We start from the raw sequence: 26,794 nt of genomic DNA on the forward strand, positions 1-26,794 counted from the left end.
ACCCCCCCCCCCGCCCAAGACGCGCGATGGAGGGCAAAGGACCGCTCCGGTGCAAAATCGTGGTGGTCGGGGACACGCGCTGTGGAAAAACGGCTCTGCTGCACGTCTTTGCCAAAGATTCGTATCCAGAGGTAAGCGCGCAGGGATTTTTTTTCCCCCAACAATTCTTTGATTGGGTCACGTCGGCTTTGCGTGGAGTTTGTGCGCTTTTACGCATGACGCACCAAGAAAACGTCTGGCTCGTTTTTAAAACTTTAGGCTCACTTACAAATGTCTTTATGTTGAAAAGAAATGAACAGTTTTTGCCGATGACTTTAACCACAAATAGGGTTCAAAACGTGGTGCCCACCCCCCAAAAAAAGATCCCCAAATATATATACTATATGTACACGAACAGCTGTGTAGTTTTATTATATCTTTTTTTTTCTTGACAAAAACAGTATTTTGTATTATGTACTAAACACATTGCCTATTTTGAATAAATATACTTTATTATTTATAATTGATTTAATTAATGTATTTATTTTCTCTATATATTTTTAATATACAATCATCTCGTTTTTTAATGAATAAAACAATATTGTTCTGATATTTTTTTTTTTAAGAAAGTCTGTCAGTTTTGTATCTGTGACGTGTATTTTTTTTCAAGTACTGGTTTCATAATAATAGCCCCGAGCAAAATTCTATCCATAATAGCAACTTTACTCAACTTTTAGAGCAATTAAAAAAAATATATATAGCTGTAAACAAAGTGCCTTTCCTCATAAAGATCAATCATAAATCAGAATCAAAATAATAATAGTAAAATGATCAACACAATATAAATTGAATATTATTATTTTCTAGTGAAAATATATTCACTCCAAAACAAACTTGGGGCCAAACTGTCACATTCCCTAACGGGGTTTTCTGCACCCAAAGAGCACATTTCATTAAAATATTGTTATTTTTTAATAATAAATGATAAATTATGATAAATGAGCAGATTTAGAGGTACAAAAGTTACACGTCCAATTCTATTTTTACTAGATAGACAATAAACAGCGTACATTTCCCAACACAGTCTGGATTTTATGATCCATGTGAAATATTTTCTTTTATATTTGTAAAAAAAAAAAAAAAATATATATATATATATATATATATATATTTATTTATTAATTAAAAAAAAAAAAAAAAAAAAACAATTCTCACTGCACTCATGCTGTGACCGAGCCAAATTTGTGTGACTCAACTTTGCTAAACTTGGGACTTCCAACTTACTTGAAACGGGACTGAATTATGACGTATTCCCACGCAGGCCTTTTGTTTTGGACATTTTTCAGCCACTTGCTCACCACCTACTCGAATAATAATAATTATAATCTCCTGTCGCCGCAGAATTACGTACCGACTGTGTTCGAGAACTACACGGCGAGCTTTGAGATCGACAAGCAGCGCATCGAGCTCAACATGTGGGACACGTCAGGTAACAGGTTGGATTTTTCCAAGGCCAGGATTTCGCCAGAGGGGGTTCGCGAGAGCCACGTCTGCTATACTCGTTATACAGTATACGTTTACATCAGTCGTCCCTCCCCAATCCTATTTTTTCCACACAAAAAAAAAAAAAAGTTAGATGAGAATATCTTCATCACAGAATGCCATATTTAATACAAAAAATTTTTCCTTCAAATGCACTTCAGTTATTGCTAGTTGTCTTGTTTTAGTCTGCAGGTCCGGTCTTGTTTCGACAGTATTTTTAGGGTGTGTGTGAGAGCGAGTGTGTGTGTGTTTATTTAACAGTTTTTCATACGTAATGTTGGCGGCGTGCCACGCCGAAGTTGTTTGTGAAGCTCAACTCGCCGTGGTTCAGTATTTCAGTCTGCCTGATGTAACAAATTGTTACCCAAAAACAAAACTGGCTTTGCACACAATGCGGCGTACATAGCGTGAGTTGGATTTTGTGCGAGCATCCTGACGGACCAGACCGACGGGCTTTTGAGATGAGTGCCGGGGCGGGGCGGGGGACTTACAGTATGATGCGTACATGACACGACGCAACTCTCCTTTACTTTTCTAATAACAGTTCCCCAGAGGTCCGTTTTAGGCCCACGGGCGTTTGGGGCCGTCCGCCCGTTTAAGACGAGACGCCGCATCAGCCTCTGTTGCCTGCAAACACTTTCACAAACGCTCACTCGCTCTCACACACCCTGGCACTTTCACTGTCATGTTTTCACTAACAACACTCTCACACACACACACACACACACACACACACGCACACAAATACTACAGTCACACGTGCTAAATCATGCTCTCTCACTCACATTTATGGACTCACATACTCTCCCACTGATCTAAATACACTCTCCCAAGATGACAAGCCTCTCATGTTAATACACTCTCTCGATACTTTGCGCGCACACGCACACATCTACACACACAAAACACACATTAACCTGGTACGCTCACATTAAAAAAACATGCACTCTCACACAGTTTTGGCACGTTGATGTGTGTTATCCATTCATCCATTTTCTTTACCGCTTATCCTCACGAGGGTTGCAGGGAGTGCCGGAGCCTATCCCACCTGTCAACGGGGCAGGAGGCAGGGTAGACCCTAAACCGGTGGCCAGCCAATCGCAGGGCACATAGAGACAAACAGCCGCACACACAATCACACCTAGGGGCAATTTAGAGTGTCCAATTCATGTTGCATGTTTTTGGAAGGTAACCGGAGTACCCAGAGAAAACCCACACAGGCGGGTCCGGGATCGAACCCGGGACCTCAGAACTGTGAGGCTAACGCTTTACCAGCTGAGCCACCGTGCCGCCCTGGTGTGTATTAAAGAATCACAAATTTACACTCAAACAAGTCACAAGCAGCAGAGAGCCGTAGTGGTTAGTGCATCGGCCTCACAGTTGAGGTTCTTGGTTTGAATCTCACCCCCCCCCCCCCCACGTACTCCAGTTTCCTCCCACATTCTCAAATGTTGCACGCTGGCTTCATGGGTGTAAAAGTGAATATCTGCCCTGTGTTTGGCTGGTGACTAGTCCAAGGTGGACCCACATTTCCCCCCAAGCTCTCCAGACGAATAGAAAACGAATAGATGGATAAGCCACATGGACGTGTTCGCTTGAGGTCCGCAGGGAGGAGACTCTCCCGAACAGCGAGTCCTTTCGCTGGTCCTGCAAAGCGTGAAGGTCAGGAGTCCCGGTGTATCGAGGCAGCGGACTCTCAGCGCTCTCCCACTCGCTCTTTCGTCTTCGGTTACCGCAATCCGTCTTCCTGACCCCCCCCCCTATCGCTTAATCGTTTTTTCATTTCCTTCCTTCCAGGCCTCGTCTTCCACGCGTCCTCCAAAACCAGCGGCGGGCAAAAGTTTTTGCGCTCAAGGGCGACATTTGAGTTTTAAAACAGACAAAAGCCGTCCGGTTAAACGCTGCGAACTGACTTTTTGCCACCCAGACACTTTTCGAGCTGGTCTGCTTTCATCCCTCCATTTGTCGGCGGGATCACGGCAACATCGCATCCATCATTCATGAGCAACTCCGATGACCTCCGATTACTTCCTTGAAAGCCCCGGCACCAGATCTGCTGTGCGCGCGGGGCATCTGGAAACGAGGCTTCTATTTACTTTTTGATCTACTTTTTAGCTTCAAGTGCTGCTGTTTGCGATGCGCCCTGAGAGGTCCCCCCCCCAAAAAAAAATTGTGACGAGACTGTCAAAGTGCTGCACTCTTGAGCGCTCGAGTGGAGGAGGTTCGACTACTCCGATAGGCTCCATTAGGAAATGCGAGGTCACATTGAAAATCAATAGACTTGCTGCGTCAAAGTCTCGCTCCCATGTGGGCGGAGGGGCGGGGTTATTTCCTGGATCTTTCTTTTAGACATGAGCGCCATTGACATTTGTCAAAAAACACGTCCACGTAAACACAGGCCCACTTAAAAAAACTTTTGTCTACATGCAAATTTTTAAGTCCGACATCCAGATAAGCGGCTAAGAAAATGGATGGATGGATTTACACATTCTTGTGTGGGCTTCCTAAAATCGGCGTTGCCAGATTTGGCCAAACCACCGCTTAACCGAAGCAGGACGACACGTTCGTTTGGATTCGAACGTCCTCATCCGCTTATCGGATGGGAAGCGAGTCTTGCAGGAAAAGCTGACAAAGTCGTCGGCAGCGGCATATTAATCGCAACAGGGAGTCGGGAGTTTTAATGTCAAGGGGAGAAGCCCAGATGTCAGTTCGCTACCCTTAACCATTAATATTGCAGAGTATTGCAGCGTCTGATTTCTGAGGGAGGGGGGCAAAAAAAATGGGATTCATTTGCCTCCAGACACACCAGTCGGGGAAAAAAGTCACGCTGAATTAATCGGAGCAGTCAAAAATGAGTTGCTTGTCTGTACTTTGTTGAACAGAATAATATGATACACGAAGAACATAAAAAGTCTCAAAATTTTGTTTGTGTCATTTATAAACGTTCATTTCTTAAGAATCACTGCTGAAGGAATGTGTCCAAGTTATTAAGAGAACTTGTGACGGCAAACAAACACGCCGGGGACAAAAACAAATCAAGGAATTTTTGACATTTTAAAGCGCGAGCGATAGAACATCATCATCTCCGCGGGGCGCCGCCGATTGTTTACGCCGAGCAATTAGCCGCACTCCGCTTGTGCGACTGAATAATAATCGGATCAACGCGCAGTTTGAGTCGACGGATCACAAAACGCAGCGGGGACGTGTAAGAAAGGGGGAAAAATAAAATAGACAAAACATGCTTTCAATATTAATGAGCATTACTGCGCTCTGATGGAAGATGTCATCATGGGGGGGGGGGGGGGGCTCGTGAATTATGCAAAACAACGAAAAGAGAAGGGCTGGCCCGATTGTCTCTTATCAGTTATTTTACAGAACGAAAGAAAGCGACGGTGAGAGAGGATTGAAAATTGCTAACAAGATTTTGCATAAATGCAAATTAGATAAATATGCCGTGCAGTTATTTTTTTTCGGGGGGGGGGGCGTCAAAGAAAAGGTGCTCGGTCGGGCTCATTAAAAGGTGATTTCGGCGCAGACTTTCTGCCTCATTAAAAGTTTAAGATTCCATTTATCACAACTGTAACTTCACACGTCGCGCTGTTAATTTGATTAATTTAATTAATTTGTATAAAAAAATCAAATGGGTGAGAAAGCTACATCCATTCATTTTCTTAGCCGCTTATCCTCACAAGGGTCACGGGCAGTGCTGGAGCCTATCCCACCTGCCAAAGGGCAGGAGGCGGGGTAGACCTCGAGCTGGTTGCCAGCCAATTGCAGGGCACATAGAGAAATAGCCCCAGTCACAATCACACCTAGGGGCAATTGAGAGTGTGCATTTAATGTTGCATATTTTTGGGATGCGGGAGGAAACCCACACAGGCACGGGGAGAACGTGGAAAGTCCACACAGGCAGGGCCGGGATTGAACCCGGAACCTCAGAACTGTGAGGCCAACGCTTTACCAGCTGAGCCCACTGTTCCGCCCCACTATAATCATAACATATTCAAAGTTACATTTCATTATCATCCAAAGTCTACCGTAAAAGAACGTGTATTGTCATGCACTTTAATCCACCCGAGGAGTTAAATTCAGGTTTTGACATCAGTGTGTTTGAATTGTGTAACATTTGTGCAAGCGTGTAAGAACAAAACGTCTAATTTATTAATAAACACCCCCCCCACCCGCCCCTCTTTCCCCCGCGCACGCTTAATGTCCACTGGCATAGCAAAATGGCTGCCGTGCACCAGCGACCGCCGCCGGAGGCTCTTTAAGGGCCTTCGTTTTTGGATGCAGACAGATGGCGCCGGGCCTTCTTGCCGCGGCCCCCGGGGGCGTCGTACTACGGCTACTGCTTGTACGAGGACCCCAGTGAGCAGATCCGAAAAGGCTCAGAGATCAATACACATTAGCGCGGAACATGGATTAGTCTTAGATGCGCAGCAGGGAAAAACCTTCAGACTCGAGTGCCGTTTGTGCGTTTTATTTTTCCCTGTTAAGAGAATGCTCCACTGACAGGATTATTATTATTATTTTTTTTTAAAGGAATTTATGAAGGCGATTGTTTTGAGCACAGCTGGTGCCTGTCAGTCGCTCGCGCTCCCTGAATGAACCACACAAAAAATTTGGTTGTGCATACGAAAAATAATGGCTCGCTCCCTCGCTCGTTGCTAATCACATTTATTGCTATATAATCTATTTTTTTAAGGGATCTTGAGAATAATATGTCCCATTTGAAAGAGGGAAAACGCCGCATTCCGTTGTGGAATTTGATTGGAATTCTGAGTCAAAGTGCTGATGCCGAATGTTTGGGCCACAAAAGCGCAATATTTTGCCGACTAGGAATCCGAGCGGCGTCGGAATGTTGTCACAATGGCCCCAATTCACCCTGGGCCCCCCTGGGAGAATAAAATAGCATTGTCGACGAGCAAGTTGACGAGCCATTCAGAATACCGCCCGCACTTGTCCCTCAGTTGAGTAATGGTCACCCCCCCCCCCGCCCCCTTGCCCCGGGTTTCAAAACATAACTTTCACCCACTCATCATTTTCATCCGCTGTTTGCTAATCACATTTGTTGCAATTTTTCTTACTTTGGCATGAAAAAAACAAAAAAGGTAATTCAGAATTGAACAGAAGCAACTATTCACAAAAGATGTCCGGGGGGCATCAATTACTCAACTGCAGAAGACGCGGTAAGGTTGATAGGGGGAGGCCTTCATTGATACAGTTATCTATTTTTGGGGTGGGGGCAATTATTTTAAATCTGCTGCCAAACTAATCAACAAAAAGACAATTACGTATTGGGTTTGTCACCAAACAACATAACTTTTGTCTGCTAATTTAATGCCAATACATAATGCAAAATCCAGACGGGCTAAAGTAGTAGTACCGAGGAACACAAAAGGCACAGCAACACGTAGAGAGGCAATATAACGATACTCACAGGCGTGTATTCTTCCATCCATTCATTTTTTTGCCGCTTATCCCCGCAAGGGTCGCGGTGCGTGCCAGAGCCTATCCCAGCTGTCAACGGGCAGGAGGCGGAGGTACACCCTGAACGGGTTGCCAGCCAATCGCAGGGCACATCGAGACAAACAGCCACACTCACAATCACACCGAGGGGCAATTTAGAGTGTCCAATCAATGTTGGATGTTTTTTGGGATGTGGGAGGAAACCGAAGTGCCCACGCAGGCACGGGGAGAACACGCCAACTCCACACAGGCAGGGCCGGGATTGAACCCGGGACCTCAGAACTGTGAGGCCAAAGCTTTCCAGCTGATCCACCCGTCCACCGTGTGCATTCCTAATCCTAAAAAAAAAAAAAAAACAACTAATATAACTTCATCTTACTGAAATTAGTTGTAACCATCTTTGTGTCTTTATTGTCTGCCAAGGCACACACACACTAGAAGGAACCACAAAATGTCAAATTCATTAAAAAAATGAAGCAGAATTCACAAATGTTTAATTCTTTATATCCTACGTATTATTGGATGTCTTTCAAAGGTACAAAACTGTATCGAGCTGTTTTACCTTCCTAAAAACAAGATGGATGTTTTTGGAACAGATTCATGGCATTTCTATTCATTTCAATGGGTGACAAGTTACAAGTGTTATCACCAACTTCGCCACTCCAAATATGGAGGGGGATACTATAGTCCATTTTTAGGTGTTGGTTGGTCACGTCTGTTTTTTGTTTTGTTTTTTTATCCCCCACCCAATCCCCCTGGACAGGTTCTGCCTACTATGACAACGTGCGGCCGTTAGCATATCCCGACTCGGACGCCGTCCTCATCTGCTTCGACATCAGTCGTCCGGAGACGATGGACAGCGTGGTGAAAAAGGTCAGTGTGGTGTCCGTGGACATGAACAAATTGTGTACCCGAAACAACCACATAGCTTTGCTTCACATAGGATGCTCATAAAGGACGCAAATCGCAGTTAGCTTGCTAACGAATAGCTTCAGTGTTGTTGTTATAACGCTGTAATCAATGGAGCTATATTACTACGGCTAACTGCAAACTTTGACCGTTTCCATGCATACCCCACATGCCCGTGTTACGGTGGCCCTTTTGACTCCTCCGACATCCATCATCATCATCACCGTGTGACAGGATCAGCACAACTAAAGACAAAAAAAAAAAAAGCATCACAATGTAGGGGACAAATTCTTTAATCGGCCGACTTGAACTTTGCCCTCGTGCGGCGGGTTCACAGTTTGCACAATGCATGCTGGGGATGCTGGAGTGACACGTCGGACGGCACTTTTCAATTCGACTTCAGCGCAAGAGACAAAAAAAGAAAGAAAAAAAAAAAAGGTGAACCAAGCAATTAGACGTGCTCAACTAATCAGCGCAAAGATAACGTGAAGCGACGTCGTGTATTTTCTGCAGTGTTTTTAATAACCGCGCCTGACAGCGAGCCGTCGTGTCCTTCAATTATCTTTTAACTCTCACTTTCCCCCCCTCCGCAGTTTGAAAAATAGCTCGAGTTTGAAAGCTGCTTCAATTTTTCAATTCCGTGTCCTCTGTTGTCTCTGAAATCTTTATTTTAGGAGAAAGGCCCTGATCATGCATCACCAAATGTCAACGTGATTCAGGGCGGCTATCAAAATATTTTACTGCTTCAAGTCCTTGTAGCATAAATACAACGTAGGTCTAAAAAAATTGTGTATTGAATCCAAAAAGTGTATTGTATTTCCCTTTGAAATGAATTGCAATGCCATTAATCGGTGCAGAGTGACTGACTTTTTGACCCATGAAACAAAATCAGCCGTACAAGCTACCTTTTATTAATACATGGAAAAAAACAAATTACTGCTATTTCTGCTGAGCCAAAACAGCTAAAATATTCCGTATAAGTGAATGCAATGACGTACTGCGGGCAAGGCTAAATATAGCAGAATCCGACTTACAGTATGTCATATAGCATGAATTCATTAAGTACTGCCAGAAGGATTGTGACGTACTGGAACTTCCCAAGCTTTCTACAGCGCCCTGAGGTCCTTCTCTTCTCAGTCGTAAAATGCATTCCGTGCAGAGAACAACAATAAATACCGTAATTTCCGGCCTATAAACCGCAACTTTTTTTCCACACTCTTTCAAACCTGCGGATTATGCGGTGATGCGGCTAATTTGTGCATTTTTTTTTCCCCTAACGGCCGCAAGGGGGGGCACTCGAGCGGAAAAGGTAAGAGTGAGACCGGTGGAATATATGTGCTGAGGAACTGACTTTTCCCGGCCCAGCACTGTTACCGCTGCGCTAGTGTTACTGCCGTGTCTGTGGGTTTTACTGGTATTTTTTTTTTTTTTTACACCGGCCTTGTTAGCACGGCGCTAGCGTCAGCGTGGGGCTAGCATTAGCCCGGCAGCACTAGCGTTAAAACTCTTACCACCTTTCTTTGTAAATATCTCGTGTTTCAATGTGGGAACTTGCGGCTTTTACACGGCTGCGGCCTATGTATGTACAAATGGTATTTCCTTTACAAATGTACTGGGTGAGGCTAATAACCAGGTGCGCTCTGTAGGCCGGTAATTATGGTAATTATGACAGTACATCCTTTTCAATGGCAACTAGCCTTTGATTGGTGAAACTTTGTCAGACACCACAGACGCATTAAAACGCTTTTAAACATGAAATATTCCTAAGAATCTTTTCAAGTAGCTTCATGTTGAAATATATTCAGCGAAATGCCATAGATTGCCTGACGTAAATTTAGCAAATGTGATATGGTAATCACAATATAGTTTCCAATGGTTAAACACACACTGAACAGCAACATGTACAATCAAAGCATATTTAACATTGTCGATAATGTACTACTCTGAAGGCAAAACGAAATTCGGACTCACCGATGTACCGTAAAAACCCATAAAAGAATGACTGCTTAAAAATTCTGTGATGTTGCATGAGTTCACTGTAGTACAATGTACTTCAGGGTTAACTAAGGTTAGCCTTTATTGTCGTCCTTTGATTAGCACGCAAACCCGCTACCTCCCGCACAAAACGCAGACTGATCGGCGTTGTTAGCGCGGAACAATAAAGCGCTTTATTCGCGCCGATCCTTTGTGACTCATCTAAATTGCTCCCATTCACCGGTTGCTCGGCGTTGGGCAAAGCCAAAGCCAGCGCCGGCCGCTCGTCCGAACAATGCCGGAGAAAAGCTCTCCTTGTAAGCGAGGAGAAACGGTACAAGTGGAGTACTTGCCAGTGCCGGGAAGCGAGGAAACAACAAGACACTGAATTTTTGTGCTATTTCTGTTTCACTAATTTTGTCTGGTTTCTAGGGGAATATCAATTTTGGTTCATTTTTGTTTCTGCAGTGGCAAGGAGAGACGCAAGAATTCTGCCCCAATGCCAAAGTGGTGCTGGTGGGCTGCAAGTTGGACTTAAGGACGGACGTCAACGTCTTGAGGGAGCTTTCCAAACACAGACTCATTCCCGTCACCCACGAACAGGTTAGGAGAAATTCCTTTCCGCCATTTTGTCCACCATTCCAACTTCAACCGCGCCCTAGTAACTCGGTATTCCGCCGCCTGGTCACCCTAAACCAGGAATGTCAAACTCATTTTTCTCACGGGCCACATTGTAGTTCAGGTTTCCCTCAGAGGGCCGTGATGACTGCGGAACAAAAATATTTAATCATCTCATCATACTTACATCAACAATTTATGAAGTAGTTTTGGAATCAGAAATCAAGGGTAAGGTAACACAAAAATGCTTGTAATGTCTCAATTTTGTCATTTACAATACACGACAATTTGAAATTTCGGTACAGATTTTTACAAGAATCACGGAAATTGACACTCTAGATTTGGCTTCGCGGGCCACATAAAATCACGTGGCGGGCCGGATCTGGCCCCCGGGCTTGGAGTTTGACACGCCGTTGATTACTTTTCTGTCGCGGCGCACGTCAACAAAATCCTCCGAAAAACAAACGGGCGACGTTCGCGGCAGATTCGCTTCAACAAATACAGAAACTCGCGGAGCTGAACAAAGCAGGAAGACAAACACAGGATGGGCACCGGTACAATTCTTTTGTTGGTGTCTTGAGGAAGGAGCATTGCCGCGTATGAATTTTAATAGCTTATTTTCATGTAAATGTGAATTCCCTACTCTGGGAAGCTAACAAGTTATTATTTTTTTTCCTTCCAATTCTCCATCAAAGCAAAAGGTAACAACCCTTATTGTCCTGACAGTAATTGCCGCGTTAAGCCTTTTTACATTTGACATCAAGCGACTTCAGTCGGAATTTGGACGAACGCGCGCCTCTTTTAACCTCGTCTTTTTCATTTTGGCCTAACTCGGGCGGACGGTTTACCGGCGCCCGTCTAAAAAAAGCGGCCCGAGCGTATCTGAGAGGAGGGGAGAGCGCCGTTGAAAAGGTTTTGTGCAAAAAGGCTTTTAATCCTGCCCGCGGAGACAAAGGCACACTACAAGCGCGGTGGGCACACAAACCGAGTCAGTTAATGGTGCGCCACCGTAATCTCAAAGTCGCGCATCAAATCCCAATGCTTTGAATGACTTCAGGAAAGACCTGACTTGGTGATGCGGCGCTAGGGTCAGCGCGACACGAGCGTTAGCGCACTTGGTTATAAGTCTGGGTATACAGAGTTTAATGTTAGTGCGGCGCTAGCGTTAGCACGGTGCTAGCATTAGCGCAACTGGTTATTAGCCTTGGTACGCAGAAAGAGGCGGCGCTAGCGTTAGACTCTTTAGAGCTCACATGGTTATAAGCCTCGGTACACAGAGTCGGCGCAAGCGTTAAACTCTCTGTACCGAGGCTGATAACCATGTGAGCTCTATAGGCCTGGAATTACGGAAATTTTATCTTTTTACTTCCTACCACGATTGCCGAAGAAAACGACAAGTGCATCATTTTAATGTGAAAGGAGCTGCTGAAAGCAAAGAATTATCACACCCCCGGCACTTTAATGTCCTCTGACTCATTGTTTAGCCATTTCATTCTTTCGGTTCTCTTCCATCAGGGTGATTTATTTGAGGGTTACATTAAAACAAGACCTTTTTGTCCATGTAAGGGTACTCATCTGGCGAGACAGATCGGCGCCGTGGCCTACGCCGAGTGCACCTCCAAGTACTCGGAGAACACCGTCCGCGACGTGTTCCACGTGACCACCCTGGCATCGGTGAGGCGCGCCGCCCCCCGGCCCCCGCTCAAGCGTGCCGGCTCGCGGCGGGGGCTCAAGCGGGTCTCGCAGCAGCCGCCCCGGACTGACATTCACGAGCACCCGCCCGCCATCAGGAAGGAGCGCGCCAAGAGCTGCGTGCTCATGTGAGCTGCGCAGAAACGTAATTTATTGTCTCGAGTCTTTGCACTGCTTTAAAAAAAAAAAAAAAAAAACAATGTGAGGTAAACCATCAAGTGTATTTTTTTTTGTTTTGGTGGAGCTGCCGATCCGTAACCAAGCACAAAACTAGTAGACGAAACCACTGAACCGGATAAATGAGACACGCACTAAAAATTCTGCAATTTCCTAAAGACCACAAGTGCTTTGAATATTAACACCACATATTAATGTTGCTAAATGAATATTTGTTGTAATACCGCGAAGGTGAAATGCAATGGGGGAGGGGGACAAAGGTTGATGTCATTTTGTTCGTGTGATGATGAAATAAAGAAAACGTAACACTGGTGACTGCCGGAAGGACTTTCATTCACTGTGATTTAGTGTGAAAATACCCAAAAATGCCAAGAAATATAAGTTTAAATATAAGTTTTTGTTATTCAGATTATTCTGGAAATGACTTTTACAATAAAGCCATGCAGACAGACGGGGAAGCAAGTCTGGTGAGTGACTACATAATTGCATTTTTTTTTCTTTGCAGAGGACAAATAATATGCCTGTGCTGTTAGAATGAACTTCCTACATGCATGCTATTTGTTCGCCAGTCTATGGCACTTCCCATCATGTTTTAGCATTAAGCTACTGCAGGTAAAAGTTTTTTTTTTTAAGACAATCACTCGGAAACACATTCACATCTTCACTGAGTGGCAATGGAGCACATATTACCTGCACTGGACTCAGGCGTTACTAGGGGTTGAATTATTATTAAAAAAATAATTTTAATACATGCATACATTATAGAGTCCATATTTCTCACTATCATCATATGCGAATGTAACTGCAGCAGCTATTATTCATGAGCCTCGTTATGTGACCTTTAAGTGGGACTGTGCATCTGTGTGGAAAGCCCCCAAAGCTGCTGGCGCTGCTGCTACTTTGAGCGATAGCGAAGTGACATTTCGCAGCGCCACCACCTCGCCATGCGGAGAGGTCATGCCAGATGCCCAGGGGCACGCCGGCGGTCCCGGGGATGAAGCACTTCCGTGGCAAAAGCTACCATTCGGAATGATAAAAACTGATGTGCAATAAAAGACCAAATTGGAGACTTTATCCCTCCATCCATACATTTTCTTAGCCGCTTATCCTCACAAAGGTCGCGGGAGTGCTGGAGCCTATCCCAGCTGTCAACGGGCAAGTGGCGGGGTTCACCCTGAACTGGTTGCCAGCCAATCGCAGGGCACATAGAGACAAACAGTCACACTCAAAATCACACCTATGGGCAATTTAGAGTGTCCAATTCATGTTGGATGTTTTTTGGGATGTGGGAGGAAACCGGAGTGCCCAAAGAAAACCCACGCAGGCACGGGGAGAACATGCAAACTCCACACAGGCGGTTCCAGGATTGAACTCGGGACCTAGCATCAACTTGTAAGCATTCAAACACAATTTCTAAAAAAAAAAAAAAAATGCATTTACAAGTTTGAAATGAGTGTTTTGGGGTATTTTCCAAACGCAGTAAATCAAATAAGGGTTAAAAGGCTTGAGGCAAAGTCTCAGAAAAAAAAATGTTAGTGGAGGGTAAGTACAGAGGACGCGACGTGTGTCACGTTGCAGTCTTTTCTCGCCTCGGGCTTGTACAGGGGTGGGCATATTTCATAAACAGTCGTCCATCATGCCTTTACATTCAGTGACGCTAACAGCTAAGACACAAAGCAAACCCTCCACTGTGTATTCATGTAAGCATGTTTCGAGAAAACAATGGCTAAGAAAACATAACGTGCAAGGCCATTTGAATCCATTGAGAAAATCCTAAGAAAGCTTTTATATTACCGTTGGGGAGCGGGGGGCAAACGCTTTCTTCCTCAGGTTGCAGGCTCTTGCCATGCCTCGTTGCCATGTAAGCGTTTACACATTGGAACAGGGAAGGTTGCAGCCTTCAAGGCCGTATGAATTATTTTTTTGCCGGGTGATGAAATCTCCTTCGCACCTGAATCGTTACGGACCATGAAGGGGAGCTTTTTATTCTAATGGCGAGCGACAAACACCAGAAAATTGTGTGAAGCAAAAATAGTGGTACCGACAGGCTGTAGAATCTTATAAATGCAGTGGGGGGGCGGGGGTAATTGGAGATTGGAGTACTTTAGCCTGGCAGGTAGAAAATACATTTAAAGACAAAAGTTACAGTTCTCATATCTAGCATGGCTAATGAGCTGTGAGATGCTAAAGCAAGGCAATGGCTCAAAGGTGACTCAGGAAAACACCTCGCGAGCAAAAATTCTCAAATACCGTACACACCCCCAGTAAAAATGGTGACAATTGCTTATATTAATAGTTTAAACCCTAAATACTGTAATTTCCAGCCTACAGAGCGCACCTGATTTTAAGCCTCACCCAGTACATTTGTAAAGGAAATACCGTTTGGTACATACATAAGCTGCACCTGTGTAAAAGCCGCAAGTGGCCACATTGAAACACGAGATATTTACAAAGAAAGACGGTTCAAAGAAAGTTTTCAAAGTTCTAATACCTTAGCTTAACATAGCAACAACAAGGTAGCACGAACAAGGCTGGTAAAAAAAAAAAACATACCGGTAAAAATCACAGACATGTCAGTAACACAGCAGCAACATGCTAGCACAGCGCTAACAGGGCTGATTTAAAATAAATAAATAAAACATACCACTTCCTCGGCAGATATATTTTACCGGTCTCGCTCTAACCTTTTCTGCTTGAGTGCCCCCCTTGCGGCCGTTAGAAAAAAATGCACAATTTAGCCGCATCACCGTATAAGCCGCAGGGTTGAAAGCGTGTGAAAAAAAGTCTCGGCTTATAGGCCAGAAATTACGGCACATTAAAAAAATTTTCTTCATCTTGAGCTGTTAGCAACTGATTAGCCGCATCGACTCCCAACGGCAAGCCAAACCTTTCCCTGTAGTTTTATATATTTTAATAGTTTGATGTTCTACAGAAAATTCAAGCGGTTGTGAGTTTGGCGAGAGTTTATTGTACTTTCTATTATGAAGCGGGTCAAGCATGAATGGATTTAAAGGCTTTAAAGAGATAACGAAGTAACTGAGCACGCTACCAGGCAACAGCCTCCACACCCCCTCCGACGGACGCGGCACAATGCCAATGACGGCGGGATAATGCTCACCCTGTCACTTAGAGAGGGGAGAAGGGACGTGAGTCATCAAAAATGCAAAAGTCATTTGAACGGCGTGTCGAACTGCACCGATTAAAGAATGGGGAAGAATGTGTACGCTCAAAAGGATTAATAGTACTGTGGAAACATCAAAATGGAGAACGTGGGTCTTGTCTTGTCCAGGTGTACCAAAGATCACGCAAGCGCGGATAAACGCTCATAAACCCACAGCTAAGTTTCCTCGACTCAATTTCAACAGATGTCGAACAAACAGGCTTGATCCGCGCACAAAGCCACTTAACACAAACACGTCTAACTAACTTAAAGACAGAGGACCTTGTGACCGCGAGCGTTTCCGAGCACTGTAAAGAACCCCAGTGATTGGACTCATTCAAACGAGACGAGCGTGACATTCCTTCTCTCCAGATAAAGGACTAAAACAAGTCCCGTTCAGTGCTCCAACTGTATACTCTATTGAACATGATGCTGCTGAAAAGGGGGCGTTTAATAAAAAAAAAAAAAAAAAAAAAAACAGCTGACTGGAAGACAGCCACGTCCTGGCACCGACACATCTGGCATTTAAAAGACCTCGGGGGAGATGGGGTGACATTCCTGTTTTTGTGTTTTGGTTCGTGCGGGTTTCACACAGCCAGCTGTTGTTCTTAACAATGCTAATTGTGATGAATGCAAGTACCTGTTATGCATGTATTCACTCATTTGAACTGGCTGACTTTGTAATAATGTGTTTTATTTATTTTTTTCCTAATGGGGCTGCTTTCTTAACATTGGCCATCTGGCAAAATCATCTGTGTTACAGGGGTGTCAAACTCATTTTTGTCACGGGCCACGTTCTAGTTTGGGTTTCCCTCGGAGGGCCGTTGGGACTGTCAAATCACAAAAATCTTTTATCGCCACAATCATATTGACACGTGAAATTTATGAATTCCTTTTGAAAACAGAAATCAAGGCTAACGGGGTTTTTCAACTATTGTTGATGTTTGGTAACGTAAAAACGCTTGCAATACCTCAACATTATGGTTTATGATATGAGAATTTTAAATTTTGGTACAGATTTGAAGAATCACAGAAGTTGACGTGATTTTGCCTTCGCGGGCCACATAAAATCATGTGGCGGACCGGATCTGGCCCCCGGGCCTGAGTTTGACACCTGTGATCTATGATGTCCTCGGATCAACAACTGTATGGTTGATGCTTATGATGATAATTTAACATTCCTGGACATTGCTGACCTCGGGCGGGTTTCCATTAACTTATTAATTAACTTTTCCGCACAGAGGGCGACTCCACATGCAAAAGCTAGTGATGGACATTTCATGAATTATAAAATAGAAAAGCATTCATTTCACATTGCATTTTTAAATATTTTGAGACACATTGTCACCCGGTGAGGATGCACGTAATGCACATATTAATGCGCTGATTTATATTGAAAACATTCCAAGCACCAAGAATTGAAGAAAAATAAATCTCTTAACCGAATTTGACCCCTTTACTCATAGAAAAAGAGAATGACAATGACATAAATCAAATTTTTTTTCTTTCCTTCCTTCCACAAACCAATTTTCTAAGGTTTTCCACCCCCATGAACTTTCATGAAGATCCAAAAATCATCGACACATTTGAGGAAAAAAGTATTCCTCTTGGAAAAATGTGCCTTTTGTCAACATATATATGGAACGTAATCATTAATAAATTAAAAATTTTCACTTGAGGCAACACTGACTGTGTTTCTGCGTAATAGCGCTACTCTTGGTGGCCATGTTGTTAGTGGAAGCTGTGCATGTCAACAGGGAACCGCTTTGAACTACAGAAGCTACTAAAAACAGATCATTCTCATGAATAAAAATCAGTTCCTAATGGGAAAAAACCCCCGGACAATTTCATTTTTGGTGAACTATTTATTATATTGTCTTTATCTATACATTTTTTCTGGTTTTCTGTTTTATGCACATTTTTGTACAGTACATTTCAAGATAAAATGCCGGGAAAACATGTCCTTAAGCTCACGTGAGGTAGTTGTCGTAGCCTTGGAGTGTGTAGGTGGCCACCGAGTCCAACAACCAACCGCGAGTCACAACTGTAGCCTGTTTGGCAAGACCTGGTCAGTGAATAACAACCGGGTGTCAACAGATCACATGATCAAGTGTTAGACGGAGGATTTGTTATTATTTTTGTATTAGGATTTTAGATTTTTCTGACATTAAACGTCAACATTAACAATACCTAGTATTCTCTTTTTAATTGGACTTTATTCTTTTATGAATATTTGGGTTAGTGTATTTCTATTTTTACTTAATTTATTTAAAATTTTACACATTATTATTATTAACATTATAAATAATAATAAAATAAGCATTTCTATATTTGCCCAACAGTCATCATCAGATGTTGACTTTCAATTTCAGTCATGTCTAGTATCATTTACAAAAAAAGAAAAAGTTTATTATTTTTTTTAATTAACCATGCATCCATTTTCTTCACCGCTTATCCTTACGAGTATCGCGGGGAGTGCTAGAGCCTATCCCAGCTGTCACCGGGCAGGAGGCGGGGTACACCCTGAACTGGTCGCCAGCCACTCGCAGGGCACATAGAGACAAACAGCCGCACTCACAATCACACCTACGGGCAATTTAGAGAGTCCAATTCATGTTGCATGTTTTTGGAATGTGGGAGGAAACCGGAGTGCCCGAAGGGAACCCACGCAGGCACGGGGAGAACATGCAAACTCCACAAAGGCGGGTCCGGGATTGAACCCGGGATCTCAGAACTGTGAAGCCAACGCTTTACCAGCTGAGCCACCGTGCCTTGAATTAAAAATATTTTATTACTAATACTTTTGTTCGTTTGAACAGCCACGATTGCTATTTTACATTTTTAACTGTAAATGCACTGGTAAATAATCATCACTCTTGCGCTTTCTAAATATTTTACTTTTATTCTAAATTACACATCTTACAGTAGTATTTTATATTCACTGGTTAAGTGTAATATTTCAGTTTGATTCAATACATTTTTTTAAATTCAGAGTTCATTTTTAAATTGCGTCATTCCTGCTTGTTTCGACACCTCACCACCACCGCTAAACCTCCAGTCTCAAGCCTCTCTGTCTGACATTTGCTCCCAGCCATTCCTCTGCCGCCCGAAATCTTTCACACTCGCTCTCCCCGGCAAATCTGTTTTGTCGGTAAAAACCCGTCTGCCACCTCGTCTGTCGTCTGCCAGACTCGGTGAGAGTTTCACACTAACCGGGAACACTAATTGATTGTGAGCATTGTGGCGAGAGTATTACCGTCCTTGTTTGCAAGGATACAAAATAAACACAAATGCGGAATCTGTTCAGCATAACATATATCAGTTATATCTATGTTGAAGGGGTCATACTTTTTTCATTAAAAAAACCAAAAACAAAACCTTTTTAGATGTTCACTTTTTACAGGTAGACCTGGAATGTATCCGTAATAAACACGAGTTCACCGTAGTTACTTTTTGGGAATCATTGGTGGATGTGTGCAGTGTGTGCTACATGGAACTCACTGCTGTACGAGCATGGTTCTGATCCAGGCTGAACGATCACGAGCTGCTTGGACTTCTGCGGTACCAAAACAAACAAACAAACAAAAAAAAAGGAAAAAACAATTTACACAGTGTTAAGGCTAACTCTCATTTTATTTAGCATCTGCACACTAAACGCTCAACTGAAAGCCAAGCTGGGGGTTGGTCATGAATAATTATTGTAATTGTAGCGCTGACAGGGGGGCAAGTGCTTTACTGATGCGCACAACGTGCAAGGGTGTACTTTACTTAAATAACACCATACAGTATATGAAGCATATGCACAAGGGGAATTATTAAAAGCGAAACCGCCGCATTCACGCCATTATAGAAATATGATAAAAGACTGACAATGCCAGTGTGGCCCGGTGCATTTAATCATAGCAGAGCTTTTTCCATTAACTTACTAGTGCATTAAATTATGAGTTGATGAAGGTTCTATAGAAAAATAACAACTATACTGTGTATATGTACAGTGAAGAAAATAAGTACAGTATTTGAACACCCTGCTATATTGGAAGTTCTCACACTTAGAAATCACAGGGGTCTGAAATTTTCACCGTAGGTGAATGTCCACTGTGAGAGATCATCTAAAAAGAAAAATCCAGAAATCACCATGTATGATTTTTTTTAACAATTTATTTGTACATCATACATGGTGATTTCTGGATTTTTCTTTTTAGATGATCTCTCACAGTGGATATGCAATATAGCAGGGTGTTCAAATACTTATTTTCTTCACTATGTGTAGAATATATACAGTTAAAAGTTGTTTTGGTACAAAACATCTTCTGCTTGGGTTAATAACGAAAGATGTTTATTGGGATTTTTGCTTTGATGACGCCTGCGGAAAACATGCCCTGGGTCAAACTGACAAAGATACCCCGTTGCCCTGGGTCAAATTGACCCAGAGACAACATTGCTGTTCCTGAGAAACTATTTTGACTCTGACGACATCCGAAGTATGTTGGTGACGACAATCTGACCTGTTTGCTGTCGAGCAGCAGCGGGTCTTTGGCCACCGCGGCCCCACACAGCTGCGCCATCCACTCCATTTCCTCTGGGAGACAAACAAACATACACGCAGCAACATTAGGACATTTAAATGCAAATTACAGCCGACAAAAGCTACTCTGCAATTGTGGCTGACGCGACGAGACAGGCGACGGCGATATGCACCGTTTCCAGCATGCCGGTCCTCATTCCATTATTTTTTTTTTCATCTGGCATTTCATCTTGGCGGCAGCGTCTATTAGCATTCACGTGAGCAACTTGCATTGCTAGCACCATACACGACAAAAACAATCGCAAGCGTCTTTAATTCGGCGCACCCGCTCATCATCGTTAACAGTTAAAATGCACATGAAAATTGTTTATTTCAATTAAAATCCTCATTTTAAATGAATACATCATTACTTAAATTATAATTATCCATATAATTTAGGGTATCTGAGGCATGAATCTTAAACCGAATACATGCGTTTAAGCACCATGTGGAGCAATATAATAAGAGTGGAGGTTTCAAGCCGCTTGTGGCGTCAGTCAGAAGTCAGCTTCCGTTGCGCCGATGCCTGTGGCAGGCCTACGGGACGCCGACATCACTGCGGCTGAAAGTCCTTTGCCATTCTGCAAACGGCAGTGCACAACAGCATGGAACAACCATAGACAGATACAAATGATTTGTTGTTGTTTAAGGGAAAGGTTCTCAAACTTTTTGGGTCCAGGGAGACTTTTTTTCCCAAGGACGCCTTATCAACTGAAAGCCAACTAAATATACCCATTCCCTCCCAGCTGATATATATCTTTTATAGACCAGATTTCCTTCCTACAAGTCGTTTTAGAGCATCTTAACTGAGCCGAGGCACCCACACGATACCGATAAGCACCGAAACTCCAAAAAAAAACCTTCTCTCAATAGAAAAAAAGTTTGACTACTTTCTCTGCAACCTCAAACTACAAAATGATTGAGAAAGGGCTTTTGAGGGCAAATTATATTTATGACAACTCACTATAAGTGTCAATTCGCAATGCTAGTTGAATATCAGGGGCTTTTTTTCCCCAATGTCGTTTGTGATTCACTCCATAAAGAGCTTCCGTGTTGGCAGTTCATTTGCTCATGATCAATGGAAAAAGCCAAAAGTCACACCCTCGTCTTTTATCTTCTACTGATCTCGAGGAAATAAAGTGTTGTACTGCCACCATCCACAGGTATCTCTTTGTCATTACAACTGTTTACAAGCTCGATATTCACAGACAAGCTGTGGAACGCTCCCTCTATGCTTACAGATAAAAAAAAAAAAGGGACTTCACATCATCGACAAACATTGATGGCTGTGAGCTTGACTACTATAGACATCCATGGCAACGAATGAGTTCTTCAACATACTGTAAGTACCATGTGTAAACACTAAAAGCACGATATGCCACGGTCATATCTGCGCATTTAGCCTAAAGCTAGGTTGGGGAGGAGTAATTGGTTCTGTACATTTTTTTTTTTTATTGTTGGCCTTGTCCCCATATTTACCTTTTAAGAAATAATACCACAGAATTTATTGCAAATTATTTCACCCTCATCTGAGTCATGAGGATCCCCAGGCCTTAGTTCTAGAAACACTGGTTTAAAGCAAGTGCATCAAGTGAATCATAAAATCATCCATCCATCCATCCATTTTCTTTTGCCGCTTATCCTCACAAGGAAACCGGAGTTCCCGGAGAAAACCCATGCAGCCACGGGAAGAACATGCAAACGCCACACAGGCGGGTCCGGGATTGAACCCAGGACTTCAAAACTGTGAGGCCAATGCTTTACCAACTGAACTACCGTACTGCCCAATCATTAAAAAAAATCCCAGGATCAAATTAGTTTTAGTCTATAGACTTAATGTTGATTACTGAAGCATTTCAACAAAAATGTCACAGATCATTCAGGTCCAGACACCTGGGAACTGCTTTTAATTGTGGGGGGAATCAGCTCTTCATTGTTGGATTAAGCGCTAGCAGGCAAATTTGTAGTCATTAAATATGCACATCTTCATAAAAAGTCATACCTTAATTAGACTTAATAAAACTCCACAAAAGGCATTGTGAATAATAATTATTTAAAGCAATTAATGAAATATTTAAGCACGTTTTTATTTTATTAAATGCATTTCCAAGAATCCCAGCGCCATGTTGGAACCTTTAGAAGCGTACAAATTGGTGAGGCCAGTGACTAGCGTTGTTTGGTACAGTGTAGTGTCGTTAACTTGAGTGTTTACCTGTGGTCATGTCTGTGAAAGGTCCCTGGAAGCAGATTTCGTAGCCCTTCATCAGAAGCTGAGGAGACAAAGCATTGCATGTGAGAGAAATAATTGGCCTGAACCAGGCTCGGGTTTACTCGCTTGGAAAAAAAAACAACAACAAATAAGAGCCAGCATGGCCATGCAAAATACAGCCCATCCAAAAAATGAGGGCAAGCACTTTGATGCATTCAGGGTCATCTGACTTGGCTGGAAACAGCGATGCTAAATGGCTTTCTTGAGGCTTGGCGGCCATATAAGTCAGGCGGTGTGACGTTGGATGCACGCGGACGGAGGGGAAATGTGCGCTTTATCAGTAAGTAAATGACTATTTCCCTCCCTTTTCCATTTATACTGATCATCAGCCAGGGGTGCTTTGTGTGATGAAAGTCTCCCTGGTGCAGATTTTTAATTTAGACAACACTAATGTCCTTCGGGACATATTGGAGTGTCAGGTAATCGGCAGACGTTTATACAAACGAATGCGGTTGCTCCGACTGGTACTTAGCTTCAACATGGTGGCTGATAGTTGGACTTACTGTAGAATCCATCAGAAAACCATGAAACGGAGTCTGAAATGGCTGCCTAATTCAATTGTGGGACCTTGAATTACAAGCAATATTCCCTCTAAGATGCGCAACTGCGTATTTGTGCACTTGTCGCACACTCTCAGGGCAGAGGAAAACAGATCCAGCGCAGGGAACTACAGCATGACGTGTTTCTGAGCTCACACAGGGCCACACACTCTACTTCCTTGTTTACCTGACACCGCCCCCCTCCAATTTAAAGGAGTACACTCATAATTACAAACACCGGAGTATGTGAATAATTGAAGAAAAAGTTGTTAAACTGGATGAGATTTTCTCTTTTTCGAGTGAGAAAGGTCTGGTCTGAAACCAAAGTAGAAAGTACAGGATGAGATGGTGTATAATGTTAAAATTCCACCTTGGCACAGCGTGATTGAGGACGAAAGCACAGACAATACATTGTCCAAAAAGCTAATAATCTGTATTTTAAATATAGGAGGCAACATAACATTAACCCTAAAATTGCTTGGGGGCATCATTCAGCTTTCAACGTGCATTCCGAAAGATATTCTGCAAGAAATAATTCAGTTTTACATCAAGAAAAACAGACGGGGATATCATTGTGGGTTAAAAAAAAAATGAAACTCGTTTGCTCATACATTGCTTACAAGTGTTCCATTTTACGAGTTTGTGCAATTGCGAGCAGTCGATTTACTAACAGTAGCTACCTGGCCGCATAAAGCCGTGTACTCACATTGTCGTCACTGGTGGTGCGAGCTCTCATTGGGCCCAAGTGGTCGGACCCGTTTACCACGTCGCCCCTCACTTCAAATAAGCTCTGTGGGAGGAGCGCGGCAATATTAATGCAATGATTTATATTGAAAACATTCCAAGCACCCCACTATTCAGAAAAGCCAGGAAGTACAAGTTGGGAAAATAAAACCCAAAAACTTATTTGGTTTTATAATGGGCGCACTGTGCTGCACTGGCGTCATTACACCAGATGCCGGGAACGCGGAAGCAAATGGATGGCAAATAATGCATGAGGTGTATCATGGGAAACGGCGTGGAAAAACTTCGTCAAGCAGTCTTAACTCAACACGGCAGCGCAACGCGGGAGGACAAGCGTACCTCGTCCAAGAGCTTCTTTCGCTTGAAGCACTCAGCGATCCCTGCGGGGTACAAATGAGAAGTGAAAGTTGACTTATTTCAGTGGGCCTCGTAATTGTCAGATTAAAAGGTGTACTATCATCACATATATCCCGAGTGAGCAAGTAAGGCGTGAAAATAATTTGATAAAGACAATACGTACACTGGAAACTCACCACCCACTTCCTGCCCGCAATGCCAAGGAAGTACTTGAGGGTACGCTCGCATACAAGATGTTCATCTGAAAAATGAAGCAGGGATTTCCTTATAGTATTTGATTATATTTTTTACTGTTTCTAAGCTCTTAGTATATAATTATAAATGCTTGTTGGATCATCACATTTCATATCTTCACAAGGCAATTGAAGGAAAAAGATTCCCCGTGTCACCATTTCCGCTTCTTCAAATGTAGCACTTTAAACTTGATTCAACGTCATTATTCATTTGTAAAATAATTATTAGCATTGTATTTTTGGGGCGCCTTCCGTTCTTCCCCAACCTTCAAGCCAAGCGCTCCCCATTTCTTGGTTGCCGGGGAAACGGCTGCCTGTTAAAAGGCCCCGCTGAAATGTGGCGCTTACGAACCGGCGAATTAAAATAATCTATCAGGGAGGGTAATTAGGGACGAGCAAGAGAATGAGGTCGGCGGCTTATCTCCAAAAGACTTGTGTTGTGTTGAAGCCACACAAAAAGCAAAGTACTGTTGAAAAGGAAAATGTCCTTAACTAGAAAGCTAAAAGTGTGAGAGGTTGTTTGAATTGCTGCGCTCACAGTTTATTAATTCAAACCAGAGGAGCGTATTTATCAATGTTTGTATTAGGTTTGAGGTTAACCAAGCGAGATCCAGATAGCCACCATTAGGGCATAGAAACATACACAAGAGAATATCTGGCTTTTAGGTATAATAAAAAGATAACGATAAAATGCACAGTACCTTATACCCTAAATTAGACCTTCTATAAAATGGTTTTTAACGCTAACCTAACCCTACTAGTACAGTATAATTAAAGGTTAAGTCTCCTGGCTGAAAAGTACATATCACATTATTCACTTCAATGTCCATGCGCAAAGTTGCGGAAGTCTCATGCAACATTCATTCATGGTAGCCATATTGCCTACCACGTCTGTACATTACATCACGACAGGACATTTGCCATTAAAAAAAACGCTATGCCACCTACGATGGGACACGGAAGCTCTTTGCAAAGAGAACATATCCAGCAGTACGAGCCGCCATTTTGGCTAACACCAAGGAACAAAGAGCGACCTTCCAGCAGGTAAAACTAGTAGAAACGTACGACACCGCCTGAGTGGGCGCCTGCGACTAACGTCACTTCTTGCTTCTTCTCGAAAACAAACCCCTCGAGAGGATTTTCATGGCAGCAGTGACAAAAAGCCATATTCATTTAAACTTTTTGCCTTTTTTTTTTCCATTGATAACGTACTAAAAATCATGCATTTCATGCCAGTGGAGCTTTAAGCTAGTTGCTGGAGAGACAGTCGTCGGTTTGCCGGCGTTGCGCGAGGCACAGCTGTTTGCGCGCACCTTTCACTCATAACCTTTCGTTGCATGTCTGCATGTGTGCAATCTGGTCTCTCGTCGTTTACAACACACATACACAGCAGAGTGAGTTGCATTTCCCCTCGAGTGTTTCGGGGAACGATAGATTCCAAATTAAAAAAAAAAAAAACATTTTGCAGAATTACATACACTGCCTGGGGTGACTATCCTACAGCTGGCTTAATGTTCCAAGCGTACCTGTGCACATGACTATGTGAGTCACCTCTGCCGTCACCCGGGAAACCACACGAGCGCCGACACTCTTAGCAAACCTCTTCACTGCGATCTGCAAGATGACCGGTTGGATTGGCACAGGTTCAGCCACCCCTCGACCCCCAGCAGCCCCATTAAACGGGATAATTGCAGTCTCGCGGCATTAACGCGCACACACCTGATCAGCACGTGCCAAACCTGAGGACACCAGAACCATTTCAGCTCTGCTGGAGTCTCTCTCTCGAGTCTTGTTGTCCCTGTCTTTAGAGGTTAAAGTTGAATCTGCAACGCTTTTCCCAGCTAGTCCTGGTGACGCTACGTGGGAGAATGAACAGACCGTTTAGTCAAATAATGAGCACCAAGATGTTAGAAAGAATTATATAGCCTTACATAACTCTACAGTGGGTTGAGCTAACTCTTCTCCATCACGGGGACACCTTCTGGGCTCCTCATCACCTTCACGGGCTTTCCTGCAAAAAACGTGATGTAGCATGAAAATGAAATGGAGATTTTATTAAGGCCAGGCTGAAAAGAAAAAGGAAACACTAAAATGAGGTCTAGGAAACGATAAGAAAAGGGTGTAAAATGAGAAACGACTTTCAAATGAAAAAAGACATTTTTGCAAAAAGCAATGTATTGTGCTATAAGAAAACACAATTACAGAAAAAAGTAATTTGAAGGGCCAAATCATAATTTTATGATAAAGTATGAGAATTTTTTTGCAATTAAGGAAAAAAATTCACATGTGATGTAACCATTGGAACATCACAAGATAAATGTAAATGTATTTGATTATATTAAAATTGTTATAAAAACTGAAGTGTATGAATAAAACTAATATTGTGAGGAAAAAAAGGTGTTTTATGGAATAAGTGTGATACATTGAGAGAAATTTATAATATTATTATTATTTTTTTTTTACAGCCATTCAAAGTATGACCGAAAAAGAAAAATCTTGAGAATGGACTACATGGACAGAACTATTGGACGCGTGGCCATTACACAAAGTGAAAAATGGAAGACTATG

The 26,794-nt window shown here is 42.9% G+C and overlaps 2 protein-coding genes across 6 annotated transcripts in view; one reads left to right on the top strand and one right to left on the bottom strand.

The window, feature by feature from the left end:
• Positions 1–12,383, top strand: LOC133495177 (rho-related GTP-binding protein RhoN-like). Its single transcript, XM_061809502.1, has 5 exons — positions 1–131; positions 1,381–1,468; positions 7,754–7,863; positions 10,342–10,476; positions 12,058–12,383. The coding sequence occupies exons 1-5, from the start codon at positions 27–29 to the stop codon at positions 12,313–12,315; spliced, it is 696 nt and encodes a 231-aa protein (XP_061665486.1). The 5' UTR covers positions 1–26; the 3' UTR covers positions 12,316–12,383.
• Positions 6,745–26,794, bottom strand: part of LOC133495174 (breast cancer type 1 susceptibility protein homolog) — a 27,986-nt gene continuing 7,936 nt past the window's right edge. For 3 of the 5 annotated variants that reach the window (XM_061809492.1, XM_061809493.1, XM_061809495.1), the window contains exons 12-22: positions 26,158–26,237; positions 25,946–26,082; positions 25,753–25,840; positions 24,157–24,234; positions 23,976–24,016; positions 23,599–23,682; positions 22,297–22,354; positions 20,026–20,099; positions 19,022–19,076; positions 17,495–17,585; positions 6,745–7,328 (exon numbers count right to left, since the gene is read on the bottom strand). In XM_061809492.1, coding sequence (XP_061665476.1) covers positions 6,893–7,328; positions 17,495–17,585; positions 19,022–19,076; positions 20,026–20,099; positions 22,297–22,354; positions 23,599–23,682; positions 23,976–24,016; positions 24,157–24,234; positions 25,753–25,840; positions 25,946–26,082; positions 26,158–26,237 — 1,222 coding nt within the window. In that variant the 3' untranslated portion in view covers positions 6,745–6,892. Of the gene's footprint in view, positions 7,329–17,380; positions 17,586–19,021; positions 19,077–20,025; positions 20,100–22,296; positions 22,355–23,598; positions 23,683–23,975; positions 24,017–24,156; positions 24,235–25,752; positions 25,841–25,945; positions 26,083–26,157; positions 26,238–26,794 lie in introns of those variants that run through there. The other 2 variants (XM_061809497.1, XM_061809496.1) reach the window with 2 other exon arrangements.

The sequence above is a fragment of the Syngnathoides biaculeatus genome, chromosome 22 (genome assembly GCF_019802595.1).
Source record: "Syngnathoides biaculeatus isolate LvHL_M chromosome 22, ASM1980259v1, whole genome shotgun sequence".
NCBI lineage: Eukaryota > Metazoa > Chordata > Actinopteri > Syngnathiformes > Syngnathidae > Syngnathoides > Syngnathoides biaculeatus.

Bases quoted from the DNA above. Each gene is read 5' to 3' on its own strand.
- LOC133495177 (XM_061809502.1), top strand. From the start codon at position 27: ATGGAGGGCAAAGGACCGCTCCGGTGCAAAATCGTGGTGGTCGGGGAC. The intron at 1,469-7,753 runs GTAACAGGTTGG...CCCCCTGGACAG, and splicing joins CAACATGTGGGACACGTCAG to GTTCTGCCTACTATGACAAC. The intron at 10,477-12,057 runs GTTAGGAGAAAT...TGTCCATGTAAG, and splicing joins TTCCCGTCACCCACGAACAG to GGTACTCATCTGGCGAGACA.